A 26,041-nucleotide genomic window follows, 5' to 3' on the forward strand; every position below is an offset into this window, starting at 1 on the left:
CACTTACAGTCTGAGCTCTGGGGGAAGAGGGCTGGGTGACACCGGATAGGTTTGTTTCACTCATAGGGGGTTATTTTTAAATTTAAAAATAGAAAATACCACTCAAGAAACTGTACTGGGATTTTTTAACTGTTAGACAAAATTGTGTAGCTTAAAGAGGTGCTGGCCCTTCCTGGAAATCTTTGGAAACAGTTGTGGTTAGGGACTGTTCTGTCTCCATGACCTAGAAGTTTGCTCTCTTCCTCCCCACTCTCAGCATGTAGTTGTCTACTAAAGACAACTACATGCAGAGAGAGACTCCATCTCTTCCAGTTTCATCTGCTCCAAGCTGTTCACGCTAGGTTTGAGATGGCACAGTTATTGTGCAGAAGTTGCTTCAGACCACTGTTTAGCTTGGAACTGGTTTTGGTATTAAAATCGGCAAATTATCCAAGATTTAACATCAAAACCTAAACTCTCCAAAACTTGCCCCCCAAAAAACCAACAAAAGCGTAAACAGCAAAGGAAAATATCGACGTACCAGCCACTGCGTGGATATATTTCTGGAATAAAACTCATATACTGGTAGACGTTGCTACTTAAAGCAGTTCAAGGAAACTGTTGCTCAGAGCCAAGTGAGACCAAACAAATGTTATTTTTAAGTGTTCATCTCTGGCTTTTGTTTGTTGGGTGCATCTCAGGCGCTTTGAAGGGGCTGTTCAGATATCATTAGCATGAAGTTAGAGGTTATATTAAAAAAAATCAAATTACATATTTTAAAATTATTTAATTAAAACAGATCAGGTGGAGTAAACATTCATTCTTTTCTGCAGAAAAACAGCACTCTCCAATCAGTTTGTCATGCAAACTCCCCACTCATATTGGTAAATACAAACCCTGTTAGATTAGGGCAAGTCAGTCCTAGTCTTGGGAGCAAATGTGCCAATGCAAAGAGACCACAGGCATTACACACAACGATGTATGTAGAAAACAAGGGGGTGGGGCTACACCATAGCACCAGCATGCTAGGGGTGAGGCACTCTGGGGAGGAAGCCAGAACTGCCCCACTACCCAGGCTGTGCTGGGGGTAGAGAGAGGCCTTTAATATTAGCCCCCTTCAGACTGCCTGTGCACCAGGTGCCTGAGCTCACCAGGGACTCCCCCAGCTTTAGATCGCTAGGGCTAGAGTTCCCGAAGTATTGAGGTGCCTGAAGATGCAGGCGAATACCTAGTGGGGTTCACTAAAGCACAGATGGTCCAGCTCCAGAGCAGCAGAGGGAATAGGCTAGGAGCCTCTGCTGATGCCTTTGCTTCCAGAGGGAGGGGGGCAGGTTTTCCAACCACGACACCTCTCCCAGGTAAGTTATCCAGAAGTCATGCAACTAGGGTGACCAGACAGCAAATGTGAAAAATCAGGACGGGGGTGGGAGGTAATATGAGCCTGTATAAGAAAAAGACCCAAAATCAGGGACATCTGGTCACTCTACATGCAACAGCCTTGGCTCTAGCTGTCACTCAGGGACTCCAGGCTCCATACCTACAATCAGTTGCCCAGGTATCCCCCAGCAGCTGCATTTCTGGGAGAATTTTATGTCATGTTTTCGATACCACAGACGGCTGGATTCCCCTGTATTCTGCATGTCTGACTGGCGCTTGTGCCCAGCTCTGCAGCCAGGCTCAGGAACCGTCACTGGCAAGGCAATACCGAGGCGCCCAGGGCAATTTATCGCTCTATCGGCAGCATGAACGGAGCCCCAATGAGGTATCACTTCCTCCCTGATCACGTTCAAGCTAATATTTCAGCAAAGCAAACAGACACTGTGACTCGGAGTAGAGCAGCTATTTGGCACCAGATCACACTCTTGGTTTATGGTTTATAACATTTCTCTCACTAGAAAGTCTTGTGTGTGTTCTCCCCTGGGTTATTTTTAAATAGCCCTTCTCCCTACCCCTCATTATAAGATGTGGTGCTCTCCCCAAGCATGAACAGTAGTTATTATGTGCACCCATAAGCTATTGTCTCATTGGGGATGGAGGCGTTTAGCAGCTTTTGCAGAGTCAGCAGTGAGCACCGTAATTGGGATGCCCTCTTATTAAAGATGTCTCCCAGGAAGCCAGTTCTGCCTAACGGCAGTGAACAACAATGACAACTGCTTAATCAGACCAGCACTGGCATGAGTCTGCTTAGTAGGGACTCACTGCTTTAGCCCCAAGGTAAAGTGGTGGAGCAGCAGGGGTGAAATGCAGAGGTCTCGTCTTTATACAGAAATCGCCCAATGAAGAAGAAAAGGAAGAAGAATTGCAGATGCAATGAAGCTGCCATGCAGAGCGTCCCCTTCACTCAGGCACAGTCTGAATCTTGTTGGACTGTTTTTAATGGTACCATCTTGTGCATCAGCTGCCTGCCTTTTCCTCAAACTCCAACACAGACCCAAACTGTCATGCTTACGGCTGCAATTGCTAGACAGGGTCAGCCCATAAAACCCCCGTTAACCCATACCCCACCTGCCACATACTACGTCCTAGCCAGGTGCTCTCCATCTCCCAGCAGCCTCTGGCGAGAACACAGGGCCTGGCCATGCATGCCGGCAGTCAGCATAAGGCTCTCAAGACAGCAGGCCTGGAGGAGTGACTCCCCTGTGCTCCACAGCCCAACAGGCAGGTTTTATTAACTACCGCTGTCAAGCAGCACAGCAGCCGAGCCCTGGCAACAAGAACTTTACCTGCATTACCGCATCAGGAGCCCCGGCTTGGGGGCTGCGCTGCCCCAATTCAACTCACTGGAGTCATGGCCAGAACCCTTTTCGGCTTCACACAGCTTGCCTGTTGCTAGGGGTCTAACAGAGTGATGCAGTGTTTAATTCTGCTTTACTACTCTCCAAATTCACTCCTGATCTGTCGTAACAAGAAGTTACTGGGGCTGGGAATCAATTCAGATGGTCATTAAAATGCCACAGCATACACACAAACCCTTTCTAAATTCTCCCTACCCAGTGTTCTCAGCCCATCCGTCCCCACTCAAACACAGAGTCCAAGGGCAACCGGTTCGCTAGATCGCTACCTCTCTCTCTCTCTCTCGTGCTCTTTGTAATATAATACACATGCACATTTCTGCTGCAGTTTTCATAGGAGTCTCCATTTCGTTTAAAACTCAGTATCTCTGAGTTTTTCTGCCCAGTACCCGGAGGGCTGTAGAGCAGAGCGGGCAATGCGAGATGCCGCTGTATCCAGCCCAGCCCTGCAGCAGGAGAACCAAACCAATTGCCTGGGAGGTAAGTTATCTTGCTGGTATTAGTACAATACATCTCTGTCTCCATCAAATACAGCCTTGCAGTGCCAGACTATTAATAGACAAAGACAACAGACAAGCCCCCTGCAAGATATTCCTGGGCTAATAAGTCTTTTCCATCGGTAACTTAGTGCCCCCGAACGTGGCCATGTTTGATGAAGCCGGGCAATGATGAAGCACTGCCAGCTGCAGTGAGACCTTTAGTTCCATGATTAGTTTGCTGGGAGATGCAGCCCAGAGTGATGAAACCCAATCCCTCACAGGTGACTGGTGGGTGAATCATCATTTCAATCCGACTCAATGCGCTCATTGTCCAGGGGAATGAGACTTCAAAGTTCCTGTCATCTCTGCGAACCTGCGTTTCGAGAGACACTCTCAAGAAGGGGCTGGAGTGGCCGTGGCTTGGTGTCTGGTTGCGCTGTCGTCATACTGTTTTGGTCCTGGGTTTTACTGGAAGTGTCAAAGTGGCTACAGTAAAGATTTCCACGATGCTTTTAAAGGAAATGGATGAATATATGTAAGGGTGATTCCTTTCTCTAGCGTTCATGGGGAGCTGCAGTTTGCCAGGAATTGTGTGCAGTCTGAGCTTAACTGTGAGTGACATCTCAGGATCAGCACGGCTAGGATCTTTAGTGATGAGCCTTCAGTTTTTCCTTTTTAACTATTTTGCTAAAGCAAGTCAGTGTGGTCAGGGCCAGGGGAGCTGAGCCCTGGTCCTTACAGAAGGTGCTTGAATTCTGGCACAGCTTTTCTGACCTTTCACTCAGACTAATCATGCGTTCACCCAAACTGGCAGTATTTCACTAACATTATTTGATTACTTTTAACGTGGCGCTTGCTTTTAAGGGTTTCAGCAAAGCCTGTGTGCGTGTCTATATGTAGGGGGCTCAGGCGTTGTCCGAGAAGGGTTTCATGCAGGGATTTTGGCTTTGGACAATTTCTGTCCTCTCGGAATTCTGTTTACTGTTATTTTGGGAAAGCTGTTTGGAGGGTTGTTAGGGGAGGGGCTTCCATGGTCACCTGCTTCCCATTGGTTAAAGCTCCTCTCTGAGGAAGTCACCACATGGCTTATATTTTGATGTTAATAATATTCCCATTCTGGATTATTATTACTCCGCGAGATTATTCAGATGTAGCCCTGTGTTCGTCTGCTCGTTTCTCTCCGCAATTAGACGCTAGCAGTAGCTAAGGGAATCTGGGCAGCAATGTCCAGTGCTAAACAAATGCCACAAGACTTGTGAAAATGAAAGAACCATTTCAGGCAGGAGCAGTGCCTTGCCGGAAGTTGATCTTCTGGACACAGCCAGTGGATAGAGCCGCATGCAGGCAAACTGAATTTAAAGATGGAGTGTAAACAAGAAAGTACCAAAAGGGGCAACATACTAGGAGTTCACATCCTGGAATTCATCAAGCATGGCTATTCCAAGACTGAAGTGACCCTTGCAGCCACCTGTGGAATGAATCACACAACGTTTTGATTAGAAAGTCACTGGAGCTCAGGCTGTTCATTTGCAAATGCCAACGTTAAATGGCCATTCTCAGCATGTCCCACGCTGTACACTCCTAGGAGCCAAGCAGAAATGTGTGGGATACTGCTAACATAGCGTGTAGAGAGTCGGAGAGCTCAGCATGCTCGCTCTGGGAAGAGCCAGGCTGCAAACATGGCATAGTATGAAGACTGTTAAATGCTGTAGCTTAAAGAAAACATTTGCAGCACAGAAGAAATGCTCTTGGAATATGTGGCAAGACAGAATTCAGCTCTGATGAAAACACAAAGATCTGAACGGTGTTATGGAAAATAGTGCAATTCATGTCCAGAAAAGCCAGGTGAACAAAGGAAAAAGTCTGATCCTGTGTGATTGCGTTGCAGTTTGCCTTATATCTGGGGTCATTAAGGTATCGCATGGTATCTTTTCACTGCAGTCCCAGGACAGTTATTTTCCTTTAACATTAGGTTGTTTGAATGAAGAAAAATATTTGTTTGCCATTGCCAGGGCTCATGGGCCTACCCTGTCTGTTTTGTCCTCCTCAGTCATCAGTCCATAGTGAAAGGAAACAACGGGCTCCCGCCTGTAGACCGGCTCCTGAAGTTCCTTGTGGATAGCTCTGCCGACTGCGAGGAGGAAGTTCAGTGTGCAAACTGCGACCAGGAGTGCAAGAAACAGGTAAGACAGTGGCTGGTTATGTCTCCAGCTCCACAGCCGTGCCTTGCATGTTGCAGAAGGCAAAGGAGTACACAGCCCCTGCCCAAAGTGCTTCCAGGCTACGGCCAACACTTCCACATGTAGGTACCTATGTGAGTGGTCTGATTTTCAGAACAGCTGAGTTTTTCCAGCCTTATCCTTGTTGCTTGGAGGGTCCTTTTAGGATCTCCCCAAATAGACTGTGCTTGGGTCTTGAACAGTGTCAGCATCAGATTCTAGAGTCAAGCCACAGCCCGCCTAGGAGTAAGTACAGTATGGCAGATGGATCTGTAACTGGTTAAAAGATGGGAAAGAAAAGGTAGGAATAAATGGTCAGTTTTCAGACTGAAGAGGAGAGGTAAATAGTGGTGTTCCCCAGGGGTCTGTACTGGGCCCAGTCCTATTCAACATATTCATAAATGATCTGGAAAAAGGGTAAACAGGGACATGGCAACATTTGCAGACAATACAAAATTACTCAAGATAGTGAAGTCCAAAGCTAACTGTGAAAAGTTGCAAAGGGATCTCACAAAACTGGGTGACTGGGCAACAAAATGGCAGATGTAATTCAATGTTGATAAATGCAAAGTAATGCACATTGGAAAACATAATCCCAACTCTATATGCAAAATGATGGGGTCTAAATTAGCTGTTACCACTCAAGGAAGAGATTCATAGATTCATAGATTCTAGGACTGGAAGGGACCTCGAGAGGTCATCAAGTCCAGTCCCCTGCCCACATGGCAGGACCAAATACTATCTAGACCATCCCTGATAGACATTTATCTAACCTACTCTTAAATATCTCCAGAGATGGAGATTCCACAACCTCCCTAGGCAATTTATTCCAGTGTTTAACCACCCTGACAGTTAGGAACTTTTTCCTAATGTCCAACCTAAACCTCCCTTGCTGCAGTTTAAGCCCATTGCTTCTTGTTCTATCCTTAGAGGTCAAGATGAACAAGTTTTCTCCCACCTCCTTATGACACCCTTTTAGATACCTGAAAACTGCTATCATGTCCCCTCTCAGTCTTCTCTTTTCCAAACTAAACAAACCCAATTCTTTCAGCCTTCCTTCATAGGTCATGTTCTCAAGACCTTTAATCATTCTTGTTGCTCTTCTCTGGACCCTCTCCAATTTCTCCACATCTTTCTTGAAATGCAGTGCCCAGAACTGGGCACAATACTCCAGTTGAGGCCTAACCAGCGCAGAGTAGAGCGGAAGAATGACTTCTCGTGTCTTGCTCACAACATACCTGTTAATGCATCCCAGAATCACGTTTGCTTTTTTTGTAACAGCATCACACTGTTGACTCATTTAGCTTGTGGTCCACTATAACCCCTAGATCTCTTTCTGCCGTACTCCTTCCTAGACAGTTTCTTCCCATTCTGTATGCGTGAAACTGATTTTTTCTTCTTAAGTAGAGCACTTTGCATTTGTCTTTGTTTCCATATGAGGAGGGATTAAAAAGACTGGGACTTCTCAGCTTGGAAGTAAGATGACTAAGGGAGGACATGATAGAGGGCTATAAAATCATGAATGGTGTGGAGAAAGTGAACAAGGAAGTGTTAGTTACCCTTTCACATAACACAAGAACCAGGGGTCACCCGATTAAATTAATAGGTGACAGGATTAAAACAAACACAAGGAAGTATTGCTTCACACAATGCCCAGTCAGCCTGTGGAACTTGTTGCTGGGGATGTTGTGAAGGCCAGAACTACAACGGAGTCCAAAAAAAGAACTAGATCAGTTCTGGAGGATAGATCCATCAATGGCTATTAACCAAGATGGTCCGGAATGCAACCCCATGCTCTGGGTGTCCTAAGCCTTTAGCTGCCAGAAGCAAGGACCAGACTACAGGACATCTCATATCATATGATAATTGCTCTGTTCTGTTCATTCTCTCTGAAGCATCTGGCATTGGTCACTGATGGAAGACAGGACACTGGGCGAGATGGACCATTGGTCTGACCTAGTATGTCCATTCTTATGTAAAGGGTTCTGTACCATCCTGCCAATCTCCTTAGCCCTGGTGTGGATGAGAGGAATGGTCAGTTCCAAATCGATCATTCAGTCCTTAGCCTCTCTGCTGAGACTGCCATCAAGGGGGCCAATTAGTGCCAATCATGGCAGTGGGGTTTTATGTGATATGGACACCTGTCTGCTTAGAACTGTACAGCGACTACCTCCTGCTTTCATACCCAGCAGCTGGCATTCCTGGCCTGGACCAGATCACAGCAGGGAGCTGGAAAGGAAAGACCTTTTCTTTTCCCAGTTCCCTGCACTAGCCAGACAAAAATACATGTCCAAAAGGAGCTGCCAAAGGATTAGGCAGAGAGAAAAAACATACGCTGTCCTGCAATTTCTCGTAAAACAGTGCTACGCTTAGGGGTCATCTAAGCATGTGCTGTTAAGCTAAAGGACTAAAGCAGAAGAGAAGTTCTGTTCCGTTCCCTCCATCCAGCCCTTGTTACTTTGTCTGCATGGAACCAAAAAGCATGAGTCCAGGGCGAACGGAGTGACATGTTTTGCCAGGTCAGAGAAACGTGGCAAACACTCACCACCTTTTGGGCCAGGTTTTTGCCTCGCTCCCAGCTGTGGAGTCCCCAGCCACCTGGTGAGGTTTCCTGTGTTGTGGGCCTTTAAAGTTGGGCTGCAGCCAGCGTGTCATGGGGTATTTGCTCCCTACACTTAAGAGCCGTTTCTGCTTGTAACTTAAGCTACATAAAGCGCATGTAGATACTGCAGCAATGGGCATCTCAGAAACACATCGAATAACAAGGGATAAATGGCACCAGATCTCACAAGTGGCAGGTACTTCATTATTCTGGAATGAACGGAAATAAATTTCCCTGCCGGTGGCAGCTGTGTCATCTCGGCCCTCTCCTAGAGACCAAGGCAAGTGAAAGCCAGATAACGGAATGTGTGGCTGATGTAGCAAAGAGCTCCAAGGAGATTCCTGGTTCCAGAGGTTACTCCAAGGACATAAGCTATCCCACCAGCGATGCCAGGGCAGCCCTACGGCCTGTCTCTTTCCAGTCTCCCTGCAGCCCTGTGGGTGTGTCCCTCCCCACTTGCTCGCTCCTGCCCTCTTGCTGCTGCATTGAGGTCTCAAGGCTGGATTTGGGCGGTCTGGTTTATTTCCCTGAGCATGTGCTGCAGTGTCAGACCCAGGGTGCTGACTCTGCTGCAGGACCTGGCAGCAGGGGAAGGTTACGCTCTTCCCCCAGAACAGGGACCTGGGACAGTTGGAAAGAAACCCACCCGGTGAGGAGGTAGGGGCCTTGCTGAACCATTCCCTCCAGTTTACTCCCACCTCCCGTTTCTGGACTCCAGACGGCCAGACTGAGGCCTGGGCTAGTTTATCTCAGTTGGCCTCAGGAGTGGCAGAGCTCAGCTACGTGCTCTCACTTACCTGCTGTCCCTGTGCTAACTGAAAGGGTTAGCAGCTGTTGGATTTCAGTCGCAGACACTCAGATTTTACCTTTCCTTTAATTGGTTTTGTTCGTCCCACCCTTGATGCTGCCTCTCTTGCTACACTGCTGTGAGAGATGCAAATATCTTGATGTGACAGTCTGAGGAATCTGTCCATGTACAACTCTGTGTGTATCTATTTCAAACTACTCACTCCATTGTCATTGCAAGGCTGGTCTGGGCTTTCTCTGCTGTTCTTTTACCTCCATCTTAGACTGAAATTCCAAGGCAGTGATACAGGGCTAATCATGGAGGGTCATCAAACCTTGATGATCCTCTATCTAGTCAAATGAAAGCATCGTAGGACAGAGTTGGCTACCCCTCAGAAGAACCAGTCTGCCCAGGTGATCAGGTAACTAAGCCAACTGATCACTGGGTGGGGAACTTTGATCACTTGACGAGGCTGATTAGGGGGAGTCACCTGACAAAGAGAAGTGGAAGTTATAAAAAGCAGGGTCTCAAGCCATTTGGGGGGGAGGGGTCAGGGGAAGACAGCAGAACAAAGTTGGCTGCAGGAGAGGGACAGAGACTCGATAATTCAGGAGGGGGTTCCTGGACACCCTACAGGACTTTGACCAAACCCCAAAGAATGCTCACGAGTGGGGAGGAAGCAGAGGCAGAGAAGGGCATGTAGCTGTTTTATGGGTTTTACCTGGATTCTGTATATCTCGTGTGCTGTCTAAAGTGAAGAGCAATTGTGTTAGAAACCTTTGCAAAGCCTGTATGTAAGGTGCTTCTCTGTCACATGTCCCTGGAGAAGTAAACAGTCAACCACAGTGCCCACAAGGTAGAGCTCTGAGAAGGGGTGTGCTTACGCCATTGGGGAACGGGGAGCCAGCACTGGTCCGAGCGGCCATGGGCAGCTGACCCATGAAGTCCCACTTCTGTAAAGGGGTAACAGACAGGGCCCTATGCCCAGGAAGTGGGCCAGAGAGGCCAAAGCCATACAGTGCTGGACCCTACCCAGACCAGTTGAGGCTTAGCACATGAGTCCAGCATGGTAGGACCCTGGTGAGGGTCCAGCAGGGGGAAGCCTGACCAGGGCAGTGCTAAGCACAAAGCTGACACCTGCCCTGTTCGTCCTGGACCCGGCCCTTGGCCATGGCAGTTTCTGGCTCAGAGACAGACAGATGCCCCCTTAGCTGAGAAAAGCCGTTTCTAATTGCACTGAGGAGAGCTCTGGTGTTCAATGCTCTTTGGGGTTTGTTCTGCGTTTGCTCATCAGGAAATGGACACCATGTATTTCTGCAACACCTGTAACCAGCCCCTCTGCAGCAAGTGCCGCGAAGAGACCCACAAAGCCAAGATGTTCGCTCGCCACGAGATTGTGTCCTTGACTAAGCGCACTAAAGACATCCACAAGAAATGCTGTGAGTACATCCCCGCTCCACCTGGGCAATTACACACAGGCCAGCCTTTCCACAGGGAGGATTAACACTGGCCTAGCAGTGTCACGTTCCCAACTGAATCCAGGGTCTCTCCTCTTGGAGCTGTGTATTCCGTTCCTGCCCCGTGCAGGTGCACAGCCCAGTAACCGGCTCTCTCCCCAGGAACGGTGTGCAGGCCGGATCAGCTCGTTATTTTCCCCATCAGTTTGCATGGTGAAGGTGCAGTTAGCACACAAAGGCAGTTACTCACCAGCTTCTATGTGCAGCAGCACTGTGCCTGGCTAACGAATAGCACATCCTGTGCAGATTGCACCTTCTGTACAAAGGATTCAGGTGTAAACACAGACGGCGGCCAGGGTTCCCAGGAACAGCTCTCTGCAAGGTGCGCATATAAGGAAAGTGTTTATTAAAAGGGCTACGCCCTTGAGTAGTAACCTGCATGTAGCCTTCTCCAGTAGGCCCCACCAGCCAGACACACGGGCCGCTCAGCCGGAGAGCCTGCAAGTCAGAGTGGTGTTGTCTGAACAGAGCAGGCAGCAAGACTGGAGCTGGGATGCATCATTTATGGTCAGGTGGCTGAGCGGTCACAAGTAAGAGCTCCTCAGAAACCGGGTAGGAAGAGACATCTCCAGCCTCGGAGGGGTGGACCCAGCTCACCTATTGCATATCCTCTCCCCCAAGGATGGAGCTGCCCCTAGATTCTGAGCTGCGCTCTCTTTAGGGAGCTTGTTTAACTCCGGGATGAATTTGTTTGTTCCCAGCTCTTCATGAGGAACCTTACATCATGTTTTCAACAGAGAAAAAATCCATGCTCTGCATTAACTGTTTCCGGGACATGCAGGTGTAAGTAGCAGAGTTGCGGTCTCCCTGCCCCTCACCCAGCCCTTTGCAGACGGGGCAGCCTTAGCCTGCACTCACCCTTTTCAAACGCCTCCCTAAGCCTTGGACATTATGTTCCATGGAGGCTGCAGAAAAACCGCATGAGAGAGGAGATCTGCTACGGCAGCATTTAGGTGCTGCAGTGAGGCCCCTATCGCTAAGCCTGAGAGAGAATGGACACAGGATCTTCTTTGCAGAGGTGACTAGCAGGCATGGCTGCTGCCATCATGGTGCAGCCCCTGAGTGGACAGGGCCGTAAGGAGCCAGAGCTTGGGATGCCCAGGAAAGGGAGAACGTGAATGGAAAGTGTCAGACACAGAAAGCAGCAGCAGTTAATAGGAGTGGCCTGAGAGAGAATGTCCCCACTGGAGCAGTGAGCCCCACTATTTGGAGTTAGAGCTATTCTAAAACAATAGCGGTTGCTGGACCTAGGGGAAGTTTTTCTAAAGGAGGAAAGTGGGGGGTGGGGGGGGGGGGAGAGGAGGGGAATGGGTGCAAAGAGTCCAGGAAGCAGCAGCAGGACATAAGCAGGCTGAAGCCAACATCATCAACTGGTCTAAGAAAGTGATGAGAAGGGGGGGCCTAGAGCAGCACTCACAGTAACAAGAGTGCCCAGCGGGGAGACAGTGACATTCTACTTTGGGGTCAACAGTCAATAATCAGCATATGATCTGTGAGCTCTGGACTGGGCGTGTGTCTATCAGACAGCTGATAGATGGGTGGGAGCAGGGCACATTCATTGTTCCCCTGCTGCTGCAAGAGACCCAGGTTCAAGTATCCTGCTGCCCCGGTCCTCAAGGGAGCAGAGGGTCATCGTTAACTGCCGTACACCAATAGCCCTGGCTGGTCAGACGAAAGGAGATGAAGAGTGGTTTGCAGGTTATGCAGGATTCTGGCTGATCCTAATTCCCAGGTCTCTGCCTCTTTCAGAGAAAGCCGAGCCCACTGCATTGACATCGAGACTGCGTACATGCAAGGCTGCGAGAAGCTCGACCAGGCTGTGATGGTGGGTAGCATTTGAGAGAGGCATTCTGAGTTTTAGTCTGTTGATGTTTATCATCAAAATTACTGTGGCGAGGGAACGGCACTGGGAGGGCTGCTCCCGCTGTCATCAGTATTGGAGTAAGTTGTGCTTCAGTAAAATGTCATTGCTGTGGGGAGTGGACAGTACCCAGGCTCAGGACCCACGTCCTGGATCAGTCTGTCTGCTTCCCCATCTTGCTTGCAACTGACCCTCCTGCTGTCTTTCCTCCTAGGCCGTGAAAGAGCTCCAGACGTCCACGCGAGAGGCCATTGTCCTCCTCAAAGCCATGATTGAGGAGGTGCGCAACAGTGCAGATGAGGAGAAGACATCCATCAACTCACTCTTCAGTAGCATGCAGGTACGGAGTGGCTTGGCACAGCCACCGGCTGGACTGTCTCTGTTGGGCTGCCCAGAGAGAAATGGGGTTAATTACAGCACACCGCTTCGGGGTGTTACGGCACTAACAGTGCACCCACACATAAGGGGAAATCAAAGGAATGATCTAACTGCCCAGGCCCTCCTCTCGCTCACACTGGTATAGCTATGGACGTCAGTGGAGTTACCCCGATTGACGGTGGGCTAAGTCTGGGAGACGCTGATTCTCCTCTATTTTCCCACGCAGAAGAGTATTTTGATCAACCTCATCTCACTGTTGAGTGGACATGGGGGAAAGCTCAGCAAAGCCTTTGGAATCAAGAGCAGGGAGGCTCTTTGCGCTCCGCAGGGGAGTTGTAACTGCAGCCTCTAGCCATGGGAATGCCTGATCATTTCTACCTTTTGCAGGAGAAACTAGCAGAGAGAAAAAAGATGCTTCTGAAAGCTGTTCAGAGGTAAGACCAACCCAGACTCAGTGGTTTAACACGGTCATAATTTATTACTACTGGGATGGGATACGTAACCGACTAAAGAGACGACCATGTTTTAAAGGGGAGCTAGAAAAGGCTTCTGCCAAACCCCCCAATATCCCAACCCAGTAACAGAATCCACATGCAGAGGGAAGAGCAACAGATACATTTGCATTTAACCGAAAGAGTCAACTCCTCCTTTGCACACCTGCCAAGATTAGCATTTGAACCTGTCCCCAGACAAGCGGACGCCTTGGTTCCGATCAGCTAGACTAGCGTGCAGGAGCCCCTGGATTCCTGCTCGGCTTGCAGGAAAAGGCTGGAACCTGAACTGGCACGTGTGCTGGGAAGAAGAGTGGCCACGTTTGCAAAAGTCCGCACCCCCCTCCCCGCTCCTTTCCGTTCAGTGGCAAGAACTTGTGTTGCAGGATCAAGGCCACTGTGATCATCTTCAATAAGTTGTTGTTGAGAGTGTTTTTGTTCTCCTCCCAGACAGAGTCTGCTGTCAGCATTTGCATCTGCATTACTGATTTCTCTCTCTCACCTGCCCGCTTCCATTTTACTGGTAGCTCTAAATGGCAGGTCTTACCTATAGCAGACAGAGCAAGGCGCCCTCTAGTGTCAACATTTTTATTACGGACTATGAGCATAAGAGTTGCTGCAGCTAATATTAGCGAGCACCTCTCTTCGCACCTGCACAGTCCTGCCCCTGCCCCTTCATCTAGGCCAGCTGCCCTGCAAGCAGGGTGGCAGCCCCATGGGACAGTGACGTGCTGACTCCTGCACCTGGTTTAGCGTTCGGCAGTGGACAATTACAGGTTTTACTCTTCTTCCCCCCTTCTTTTTGGTAAATATTTTACAAAGATTTCAGCAGTTCCATTTTGCGTGCCGAGCCTCAGCAAAGGCAGCTCCCCCACAGCGGGGACAGTGACACGGAAGCAGGTGCAGAGTAGTTGATTTGGACGTAGCTCTTACCTCCCGCTGCAATAACTTGGATCCCAATTTGAACTTGAAAAAAATATTTGCCTGGAACACAAATGTCCTTATCACTGCGAAATATTTTAATATTAATACAAATGAACACCACTAAGTTTCAGGGTACTCATCTCTCAGTCAGCGTCCAGACCATTAAACAACATGGCAAGTGCAGTGTACTAGCCAGCACCGTCTTACTACAGGGGTTTTCCAATCTTCTAGTCCACAGTCCAGGTTACATTATAATGACCCTGAACTTGGCTAAGTATAATTACCTAGTGACCTGCAAGAGCCCCAGAGAGGTCAAGGGTATTGCCCAGTAAAATACTATTAGGTTCCCTTCGGACACAGCCACTAGGTGAGCTGTACCAGATTTTTTTTTTTTTTTTGCAGTAATAATAATGTATAAATTACTCCAGTCCTACCAATTAAACTCTGGTCTGGAGTCCAGGTCAGACTGGTCTCTAAGCTGAAGTGAAATGTTTTTTTCCCCTGTAACTTCCAGTCAGTATGAAGAGAAGGAAAAGGCATTTAAGGAGCAACTCTCCCACCTGGCCTCCCTGCTGCCCACCCTGCAGGTAAGCACATGCCAGGCTATGCTACTCCTGCAACGTAGGCACCCTCTCAGACGACCCTTTCAGTTCCTTTCAAGACTCAGCTATCCTGTCCTCTCTCCCCCTGCTATGCTCATGGCTGATTACTTGCTTACACAGGAATTATAGATGAGTTAGGTCAGTACATAGGATTCTTTGGCTCTTTGAAATAGTGCAGCAATTCAGTTACCTAGAAACTCCATGATATTCCCCAGGAAAAGAAAACTGCCATCTGATCGAAGAGTTAGTTACGTGGCCTGGGCATTGCAATCATGTTTGCCTGCTGTTCTGCAGTAGGTCTCAAGTAGGGCTAGACCAGAATTGTTAGAAACCTTCATGTAGCTCCATGCTGGGAGATTGGCTAACACCCACCATGTTTGCCAGTCTGTTGGCAAGGCCATGCATGAGTTCACAGACCACTTCGCTCCTGGAAATGGTTTTCCCAGAAAACAAGCAGTGACAGTGGAGCAGGGAAATGGAGCCAAAACCTGAGCGGGGCTGAGCAGCTGTAGCTCCCATTGGGCCCAGTTACATTCCTAGGAGTTCAGAGGAGCAGGATCCAACCCATTCACGTCAATGAGCGGCAGGTGTTCAGTATCTCCCGAGATCTGTCCCTCTGAGTGGCGGATTCTGTGCAGCCTCATTCCCAGAGGAAGGGTACCTCTGTTGCACATAGGGCTTTTGTTTTGTGTCCTCAGGATTTTCCATCTGGCTCTGCCAGGCTCCTCGCTGTCTCTGCAGTAGTGACATCTGCTGGGTTAGCACTTACTGCTTATACCTGAAATGGGAACTGCCCCAGGAGTGAGAACAGCCCATCTCTAGGTGCCCAGCCCCTCCAGATGTGATTAACAGCACTGCTGCTTGTCATTATGTCTAGGTCCATCTGGTCACCTGTTCTGCTTTTTTGAGCTCTGCGAACAAAGCCGAATTCCTGGATTTGGGATACGTAAGTACATTCCGAGACCAGAACGCACACTAGCAGCTGGCTTCCACAAATACCAGGGAGGTCCAGCGCCATGTCTCTCACCAGGAAGCAAGGGATGGGTGAGCCGAGTACAGAAATTACCCAGCCTTTTGCCCCAAATTCACTGACCTACTTGAGGTGGGAAAATTCTTGGTTCACTGATTCATACTTTGGGGGTTATATTCTCACTCTCTGCACTTTGCTGTCAGCTGAGCCAGGAAGCAGAAATACAGCAAAGTCAGGAGCCAGCACCTGTCTATGCGAGGCTTCCAGGCCAGAGAGAATCAGAAGCACAGATACATGCACTTGTCACTACACCCAGGCCCTGGAACATTTACTTACCCCCCAAAGACTTTTTGCGGAGCTGAGCAAAAAGCCCTTCACCATCCACCTTGTAGCTTCACAAGTGCTCTTGGGTGCCCACAGGAAGATGTGGGCTCCCAGCAGGTCTGAAAGCTCGGCCAGTATTGAGAAGCGTGTCCAGGACTGTGGCAAAAAGGCGTGGAGCTGAGCGGAGCTGAAAGCTGTAACAAAATATTCTGCTTAATTTCAGCAACTGATGGAGAGGCTCCAGAAAATAGTCAAACTTCCACATCGCTTGAGACCTACGCAGACGAGCAAGGTAAACCCTTTCCTCACAACTCACAGGCTCTGTTGTCTCGAGTCCCACATTCGGGAATTTAATACAACCCTCTCATGTCGGTTTTGGGGCCCTGTCCTGAACCTGCCTCCAGTTCACCTCCAAACGTCCAAGATACCAGAGTTACTGCTGCTGTTACTTCCCCAGCTCCATGCTGCCTGAAGTCCACAGCGCTTTCAACATGCCCATCATCTTACACAAACAGCTTGGCAGCAGAATCGCCGCCCAAGGGATAAGCCAAGACAGCACGTTAGACTGGATGGTTATTTCCTGTTCCCAAAGCGTGTTTCATTCTTCCTTGTATGGAGAAAACTCCTCCCCCAGCAAGCAAAGGATAGAATGGACTGGTTCTCAGACAGAACATAGTGTCCTATTCTGACTAGTTCAGGGGCTGTCTCTGTCTTGAAGCCCACTACATTTTATGGTATCTGAGCAAGAGAATATTCACTGAAGGAACAGAATCCAGCTGGGTATGCCTGCCTTACCACATGTTCTAATCTGTCTCCTTTTGGCCCCTGCAGATAAACACCGAGTACAGAGCTGAGTTTGCCCATTGCTTGGAGCCCCTGTTGCTGCTGAATCCACGCCGCTCTGTGGTGGTGAGCGGAGGCAGCATTGGACCAGGGATCAGCAATGGAAACATGTAAGATGCTCCATTTCTCAGCTACAGCCTCAGGGAGGGAGAGGAAAATGAGTCTCCATGAGCCTCTGAGATTTAGAATAAGATGTGGAGGGTAAATAGTAATTTAGGATTTATATGCTGGAAAGAAAGTAGCAATTCTAACCTGTGGCTCACACAAAACGCAGATAAACCAAAAGGTGCCCAGGTGGCTGCGTAGCTCAGCTCTGGTAGTGAGTCCAGGCCAGAGGAGAGTGGTCAATGTCCCTGGGATGCTACAGTGGAGCTTTCTGCTCTGCTCTCTCTCAGGAGTGAAACCTGGCCGTTTGTGTCATATCTAATTTCACCTATGCCCATCACCATGGCATCTGAGCACCTTACTAACCCAGAGCCAGCGGAATCCAGCACCACTGTCTCAGTGATGGGCAAAGCACAGAGCTCTGAAGAAGCATCAGTAAGCACTGGAAATCTCACAGGAGCATGTCAGAGCAGGGATGGAGGCAGGAAGTGAGTTGTCTTTAAACATTTCAGGGAGTTTTCTTTCAATTAAACCTAATTTAAAGTTATCTCTACACACTAAAGGAGATCCACCTTCACCCAGGACTCTCACACTGCAATTTACCAGAGAAACAACAATGTAAAGTTGTATTTTCAAAGGACTGAGTAGTCCTGTACACATCTGAACATGTACTTAGAGGTAGAATCGGTCATCAACATAGTCTAGATTAAACGGTGGAAGAAACTGGAATGCCAGGTATTGGAGTCATAGTTTGTTGGGCTATTTGGGATAGACTTTTAAACACACAGCCATCCCGTATCATTCTTCCAGCTGCCTTCTTGATTTCAGGATGACAGGAGTCTGATCAGAAATATAGACACTGCTGTGTAGCAGTCGGGGTGCTCTCCAGGAGTAAGTGCTGCCCCAGCTGGCCAGCTCCAGCAGCCAGTAAGGCTAGTGGTGCCAGCTGGTGCAGTTCTTCCAAAATTACCTAGACGTTCTGGGGACGGGAGCTAAAGGTGCCTTGTAACAGTTGTCTTTTGAAGAGGTTGGTATGGGATGTATTTGTATATGGGGTAAATCTCTCTCTCACTAAGTCACCAGTCCTTCCACGTTCAGGGAGAAGTCACTGATAAGACTCACAGGGAGCAGCCTCCTTCCACAGTGCCTTCATGGGTTGGTTTGGAATATTTGATTTGTTAAATTTTCAAAAATCACCCCCCCCCCCCCCCCCATGAAGATCACCCATGCACAGAACGATTGGATAATCAATATGTGACCCTGGAAGAGCCAAACAGCCTACAGAGTAGAAAGCCATCACTGTACATCAAATACAAAGCCGAGAGAGGGGCAGCATGCCAAGCAAATTTCAGACTGTTGTGACTGCTGACTTACCATTCAAAGGCACCAGTTTTATTCCTACATTGGCATTAAGGGACCAGCACGTCTTAGAGGTTAGTGCTCCTGAAAGGAACAGCCGACCAGCAAGAGTTTGAAGCAGGTGTGTTGTGAGCAAGTACTGTGCAAATTTCCCGTGCCTGGCTCTGCCGGAGTACCGGACTCCTGACCTGCAGCACCCCTGGTTATTCCTGCCCCAGGCCCACAGGCGGCTGTTTATTTTAATTTAAAACCCAGCCCAGTGGATTGGTCTGAAATACTCTGATGCTTCCTCGTAGCTCCACCTTTCCAGTGAGCTGCCCTTGACTTTGTCATGATGAGAGGTGTCCTAGGGACAATACATAACAGCTGTGCTGATTAATGTCAGGAACAGGCACAGTGGCTTGAACTGGCAATTCCTGGAAACCAGGGTTTGGAGCACAAGGGGAGCTGCATGTCCGTGTTTTGCAGGAGATACAGTCTGGCCAAATATGATGGACTCAGAAGCTGGGTTCATCCTTACTGCAAAGCAAGGGGTGCGGGCTGAAGCAGGTCAACAGAAAAGTGATTAGTTTAACAACAGCTTTCATGAAAAACTGCCAGAAATTCCTCCACATACACATCACCTTTTCCTGGCAAGCACTGGTGAGTGACATAAGACAGACAGGAGTACTTGTGGCACCTTAGAGACTAAAATTTATTTGAGCATAAGCTTTCATGGGCTACAGGCCACTTCTTCAGATGCATAGAATGGAACATATAGTAAGGAGATTATATAGCCACAGGCGGCTGTGTATGTGTGTGTGTGTGTGTGTATATATATATATATTATATATATATACATACACATACACACACAGAACATGAAAAGGTGGAAGTACCCATACCAACTCTAAGAGGCTAATTAATTAAGATGAGCTATTATCAGCAGGAGCAAAAAAACCTTTTGTAGTGATAATCAAGATGGCCCATTTCAGACAGTTGACAAGAGGTGTGAAGATACTTAACATGGGGAAATAGATTCAATCTGTGTAATGACTCAGACAGTATTTATCCATTCACGACCAATGCCGTCCTTAGCGTATGGGTAAATCCCACTACGTTAAAATTGCCAAAGTCTGGGAGAAAAGGAGTAAGTGTTCCCAAGAATTTCCTCCATTATAATAATCACTGACAAAGTAGGAGCCTTCCCTGTTCTAATCCATACAAACCGTGAGCCCAGCACTATTGATTTCAGACCATAACTGGTGCCAGTCGTGGGGTGCAACAAATCATTTGGAACAACTGAAAGGACTTTCATTGTAACTAGTGGCTAGTGGAGGACGAGGTAACAGCAGCTGATGTGTATAGCTATCCTGCATGATAATATCGATCCCCTCTTATCCAAAGCTCTCACTGGTCCTTAATCACTTCTCGGAACCCCACTGTCCCCATTTCACAGCTGCAGAACTGAGGCACAGAGAGGGGAAGTGACCCAAAGGTCACCCAGAGTACGTTGCCAAGCCAGCTTTAGAGGCCAGGTCTCCTGGCTCCACAGCTGTGCTCCAACTGCAAGAGCACTCTGCCTCCCAGCTACAGAAGTATCCTGCCTACCTGGCGATCACATCACCATACAGATATTCATTTGGGAGGCCCCATACGGCCCCTGCAGTTACTGACAAGGCGCCATTAATGTCTCACAGCTTCTCTGTGTAAGTCTCTGGAGGACTCTTTACTCTCTCTGCCTAGAGTTAGCTGGAGCACAGACAGACCCCCTCCCTTTGCACCAAGTCACTGCATGCCATGTGGTTAACAGGGGCATCAGGCTGCGATGCAAAAAGGCAGCTACTATGGCCACCAACTTCCTCCAGCCTGCCTGTGCTGCACCTTGTCCCTTGTGAAATGCAGGGGGGGATCCTACTGGCCCACCTCCCAGGGCTGTGGGACGGGAGCTTGCACAGCACTGTGAAGATGAAAAGCCCCAGGCTGTTCTTTGTGATCTTGACAGTAACTCGCTCACTCACCTGGTTGATTAGCTGCTCTGGGGCTGTCCTGGGAGCAAGCTTTCAGGTCCCATCTCTGCCCCGTGCCAACACCAGCCCACGTAACACTCCAAACAAGCCGCCTGCCTTTCGGCCTGGCTCACCTGAGTGACTGGTTTCAGCTGAGGCCCCCCAGAGCAGCCTGTTGGTCTGCCACTATTTTTATCAGAATTTCAAAGAACTCTCCAGGGCACAGTTCCCTTGCACTGGATATATTTAGGCCAATTGATGTCACAGGCAGCCTAGGCCGCTCCACTCTGCTCCAGCTGCTCGCCCTGCAAACAGGACAGAGTTTCTCATTGTGAAATGGGGATCACTGCTTGTTTCCAAGTGGATTTTACAGTTCAGGGAAACTAATCATTGCACCGGGGACTGCAGAGCACCCTTTCCTTGTCAAAGGTACATTTCAGCTGCATATAACGGGCTGCCTTTCACAAGACTTGGATTCTGAGGGGAAGCGGGGAACTGGATGATAGGAATCCAGCAAGAGCTGCGAGTGGGTGTCCGGCTGCCTCCTCTGATCAGAGAGCATTGATTCTAGCACGGGACTTGATTCGTTACATAATGCATGGAACTGTGGTAGCAGCTGTTGGGTGTAGGACTGTGCGGGAGGAGTCTGAATGCAAAGAGTAGCAATACCTTGCTTTCTAGGAAGTGCTTCCCATTGAAGAGTTTGATTATCATTAGACAACAGATGAAATGCTAAATCATGCTGTGAGTATATTTTCTGTTTGCTTGTCCAAATATTGCTTCTTTACTATAATGGTTGGCAATTTTCAGCTTCAAATCACTTTACAGCTCAGTGAAGTCACCTACTCCCAAGGATATTTTGCAGAAACTTGCATTCCTGTCTCCTTGGATCTGGCTGTCGGAGCCTACTTGCAGCTCCCTGGAAGAGCTGTTTCTTTTGGCCATCAAAAGAGGCCAATAAATGCAGTGTGTGCATGCAGCAAGACGTTTTCAGTGTAATTAATACAGGGATTCTATACCAAGACTCTTCTAGGGGGTCAAGAATCAGGGTTTTGTGACTGACATTTTTGTCGATAGGTTGGATGAGACAAAGACACAGGTAGCACTTGATACAACACAAGAGAATCCATATCTAAGGAGGTGTTTCTGATTGGTTCTCATTGGGTATTTCTGCCACTTTGTACTCACGCTCTGCACAGCCTCATAGACATCTTCGGGGTCTAGAACAATTCTTCAGTTACTGGCTTTATGACGACCACACCTTTGTATTTAAAGTTATAGACTGATTCAGAAGAAATCAGATAGAAATAACATAGAACAACTTAACTATAGCATTGGAACTGGAACTCTGGGTACTACAGGATCATGTTCACCCTACTGTACTGGGGTTTCCCGGTATCGAGTCTCCAGGCAGTTTCCATGATTGTAAATCTCAATCAGATGAGCAGGGACTAGAACAAGAACGTATTAGATGAAGCGTTAGCCAGGTGGAGTGCCCACTCTGCCCGGTGCTGTAACTGCATGATAGGGACAGGATCTAGGCCTGGGTCTTTTTAAATAAAACATATTGTACCAGGATTGGCACTGGTGATATTACCTCATTAGTGGTGGTGATTTTGCTGCTTTCCTGTCATAACTCCTGACACAGAATGTGACCTGTCCCCCACAGACAGAGGCGGTAGCCATGGGCAATGAGCTTCCTCGGAGAGATTGTCAGAAATGAAACTTGAAATCGGATTTTCTAGCCTGCACGATCTGCCTTTTATAAATACAGTTAGGGCAGAAATTCTTCCACCTTTGACCTCTTCTTTAACTGCTGCTGCATCTTTCCCAGCAAAGGGCAGCTGCGATCTTAGAATCTTCTCCTTGCCTGGTGGAAGGAGGGACGCTGTCATATAGAACGAGGACATGCTAGCCTAGTCCTGCACTAAAGAAAGCTCTCTCAAGGAGGAGGAGCTGGTTCCTCTTTGGCAGACTAACTAAAATACGTCCAAAGAGGCTATTGCCTGGCTCGCACTACAGACTGGACACAAACATCAGACAGGTCAGAGGATGCTTATTTGACACTATGAGGCAGATGGAGGCACTTTCTAGTTTGCTTCTGCTAAATGGCAATTTCAGAGCCAGCGGCTGATTTGATGGCACTGCTTATCTACATTTTAAAAACCTCACACTCTCTGCTTAAGGCTCTCGGGTGGCCAGTGCTCCACGACACTGATCGTGCCTGGCTGTCCCCCTTCCTGCGATAAGATGTCCATCACAGGCGCTATCGTGCGAAAGCCAACCATGCATCGTTCCATCAGCACCAAGGTCCTGCTGGCCGAAGGAGGGGAGACGCCCTTCACTGAGCACTGTCGCAACTATGAGAACATGTATCGGGTAAGTACGTGGAAGAGGGCAGATATAGTACACAGCCTGATTTCACCATTGACCATGGGACTGCTAGCCCTGGTCGAGGGGTTTTCCTTACCAGAGGTGGAAGAAAAATGTGGAGTAACTGCTGTAATGATGCAGGGCAGGCCTGAACCAGAGAGTGGAGGCCAAGAGAGATGGTGAAGGTGGGCAGAGTGCTAAATTGGTTCTCCAGTTAACTGTTCTCTTCCTTCACTCCTATAGTTCATTCACTTTGTCTCTATCCCTTTCTTCTTCGTCATCATGTGGAAAAGTTAGAAACTTTGGGCCAAATCCAGCTGGGCTGTTAAGCCGCACTCACTTGGCACTAGACCTACCAAGACATTTTTGGTTGTGTCATTGTCGCTGTGTTTAGGGTTCCAATGGTCGTTTGCTAGTGCCAGTGGAATGGTGATGGAGAAGGGCATCCATGCCAGCCATGGGAACTTACAAGGGAAAGTCAGGGGACTTGGTTCTGGTTCTCTTCCTAGAAGACTTAAGGAGCTAAATCTGTTTAGCTTAACCGAGAGAAGGTTAAGGGGTGATTTGATTACAGTCTGTAAATACCTACATGAGGAACAAATATTTAATAGGTTCTTCAATCTAGCAGAGAAAGGAGAATAGTCTAATGACCGGAATTTGAAGCTAGACAAATTCAGACTGGAAATAAGGCATAATTTTTAACAGAATAATTAGCCATTGAAATGATTTACCAAGGGTTGTGGAGGATTCTCCATCACTGATCATTTTTAAATCAAGACTGAATGTTTTACTAAAAGCTTTGCTCTAAGAATTACATTGGGAAAGTTCTATGACCCATGTTATACAGGAGGTCAGACAGGAGTATTACAGTGCTCACTTCTGGCCTTGGAATCTGTGAAGTCCATTGGCTTAGAAGAGTTTGTCTGTACCATATATAACTGCCAGGCCTTCTGTGCCTTCAGCAGTGACCTAGTCACAAAGACTCATATATTGCCTATGATAAAATAGGGCTTTCACAGGAGAAAATAGCAGTAGCAAGAAAATCAAGAGAGACTGGATTTTCCAGGTACCTTCCTCTTCTTTAACCAAACCTGTTGCCATCTGTCTCCTCAGGGTGAAAGGAAAACTCCACAATAACTCACCCCCTTTCATATTTCTAATGCAGACCCTGCAAACAGAGATTCAGAACCTGAAGGATCAGGTACAGGAGCTGCATCGTGACCTCACAAAGCATCACTCCCTCATCAAGACAGAGATCATGAGTGAGATCCTACAGAAATCCCTCCAGATGGATGTGCAGATTGCCTCGGAGTATTCGTCTGTGGAAATGATGCGGAGCATGTTTGAAGAGGTACGTTTCCTGCAGCTGGCATTCTAGCGCCCCTGCCACCAGCTCTAAGAGCAGCTTCCCTAAAGGGCAGTACACAGTGGCATTAGTGATGAGTCAGGCCAATGCCAAGCCCAGGGAGAGAACATGGAGCATCTCGGAGTAGGACGGACGCATAAAGGGCAGGTATCAGGGGTTGTTCTAGCATAGTTGGCTCCTTGCAGAGCATTTGCACATTTCTACCCTCTTCCTTTAAATAAACAGAAAACAGCGATGGACAGTTGGACACAGCAGGCTTTTCCCCCCCTCGCTGGAAGGTAGAAGGGAGATGACAGACAAGGTGGAACGAAATGAGATTATACTGCAGGGGTCGGCAACGTTTGGCATGCGGCTCGCCAGGGTAAGCACCCTAGCGGGCCGGGCCAGTTTATTTACCTGCTGACGCGGCAGGTTCGGCCAATCGCGGCCCCCACTGGCCACGGTTCACCGTCCCGGGCCAATGGGGGCGGTGTGAAGCCGCGGCCAGCACATCCCTCGGCCCACACCGCTTCCCGCCGCCCCCATTGGCCCGGGATGGCGAACCGCGGCGAGTGGGGGCCGCGATCGACCAAACCTGCTGCGTCAGCAGGTAAATAAACTGGCCCAGCCTGCTAGGGTGCTTACCCTGGCGAGTCGCGTGCCAAACGTTGCCGACCCCTGTTATACTGGAATCATTAGGTTCAGTCCAGTGCTAGAGATCTTCATTAGCCAAGATTTTTCTAGTTCTGCCAGACAAAGACATCTGCTTTGTGGTCTAGACCTGAGGCTATATGACGTGCTGAGAGCAATAGTGTGTTCTGAGGCAAGTGAGGCTGGTTCCATTTGGAGCCCTAGCCTGATCCCCGTGTACCCAGCTAGCAGGCAGGTTTGGATCCTGAGTAAGGGTGTGGTCTGTACGAAATAGCACTCATGAGTACTGGATGCAGAGTCTGCCCTAGGAGACTTGCCCCAGAAATGGTTTGATGGAAAGTCACCAGCCTTTTTCTTGTCTTGCAAAGGCTCCACTCAGGCTATGGCTACTCTACAGCTTAAGTCGACATAAATTATGTCGCTCAGGCGTGTGAATTAGCCACCCCCACGTGACAGAAAACTTATGCCGAATTAAGCGCCGGTGTAGACAGTGCTATGTTGCCGGAAAGCTTCTCCCACCGCTCGCAGGGGCTGGAGTAATTAAGCCAACGGGAGAGCTCTCTCCCATCGGCTTAGAGCGGCTACACTAGGGAGCTTACAGTGGTGCAGCTATAGCTACAATAGCCTGAGTCACTAGAAAAATTAAGTATCAGAGGGGTAGCCGTGTTAGTCTGAATCTGTAAAAAGCAACAGAGGGTCCTGTGGCACCTTTAAGACTAACAGAAGTATTGGGAGCATAAGCTTTCGTGGGTAAGAACCTCACTTCTTCAGATGCAAGCAGTGAGGTTCTTACCCACGAAAGCTTATGCTCCCAATACTTCTGTTAGTCTCAAAGGTGCCACAGGACCCTCTGTTGCTTTTTATAGAAAAATTAAAGGGCCAGACTCTTGGTCTGTACTAAAGGGGCTGCTGCTGCTGCGGTATTTGCAAGTTGTTCGCTGCGGAGTGGATTGCTCGGCCAGCCTGGAATGATGGGAAAGAAACAGGCTCAGCAAACGTCCCTTGGAAAGGATACTTCAGTCCTTTATTGCAACACGCTGTCCAGCTCACTATTTTTGTTTCAGATTTGGGAGGAAACATATCAGAGGGTGGCAAATGAGCAGGAAATTTATGAAGGTATTTGTGACAGTTCTGTCCACTAACCCACTGATTCCGTGTGGTGAGATGTTCTTCCCCAACTCACGGTCTCTGTTTAACGTGCATTTGCTCAGTGGTGATAGCGGTTACAGTGCTAACGTAGTCTGTGTGTGGTCATAACACATTCTAGTTTAACGGGGAAGTTTCAAACGTGAGAAAGAGCTGGTAAATTGCTCCTCTGCTGCTCTCTGCTCCAAGGGCTTCCAGCACTGGAATGCCACACAAAGCACAAGGCCTTGCCCCACTCAGAGAAATCAGCCTCGCTTCCCACACACGCGGATCCCTCTACCTCTCTTCCCCAGTCCTGCTGTCTTC

At 48.5% G+C, this 26,041-nt stretch overlaps 1 protein-coding gene across 4 annotated transcripts in view; it reads left to right on the forward strand.

Moving 5' to 3' along the window:
• RNF207 (ring finger protein 207) overlaps positions 1-26,041 on the forward strand; it is a 36,029-nt gene that overhangs the window by 6,236 nt on the left and 3,752 nt on the right. For 2 of the 4 annotated variants that reach the window (XM_054009090.1, XM_054009089.1), the window contains exons 4-16: positions 5,301-5,433; positions 10,153-10,297; positions 11,077-11,158; positions 12,125-12,200; positions 12,451-12,576; positions 13,002-13,048; positions 14,544-14,616; positions 15,509-15,577; positions 16,149-16,217; positions 16,757-16,878; positions 22,407-22,599; positions 23,759-23,944; positions 25,654-25,705. In XM_054009090.1, coding sequence (XP_053865065.1) covers positions 5,301-5,433; positions 10,153-10,297; positions 11,077-11,158; positions 12,125-12,200; positions 12,451-12,576; positions 13,002-13,048; positions 14,544-14,616; positions 15,509-15,577; positions 16,149-16,217; positions 16,757-16,878; positions 22,407-22,599; positions 23,759-23,944; positions 25,654-25,705 — 1,373 coding nt within the window. Of the gene's footprint in view, positions 1-3,441; positions 3,786-4,362; positions 5,096-5,300; positions 5,434-10,152; positions 10,298-11,076; positions 11,159-12,124; positions 12,201-12,450; positions 12,577-13,001; positions 13,049-14,543; positions 14,617-15,508; positions 15,578-16,148; positions 16,218-16,756; positions 16,879-22,406; positions 22,600-23,758; positions 23,945-25,653; positions 25,706-26,041 lie in introns of those variants that run through there. The other 2 variants (XM_054009091.1, XM_054009092.1) reach the window with 2 other exon arrangements.

This window comes from Malaclemys terrapin, chromosome 19 (genome assembly GCF_027887155.1).
Source record: "Malaclemys terrapin pileata isolate rMalTer1 chromosome 19, rMalTer1.hap1, whole genome shotgun sequence".
Taxonomy (NCBI): Eukaryota; Metazoa; Chordata; order Testudines; family Emydidae; genus Malaclemys; species Malaclemys terrapin.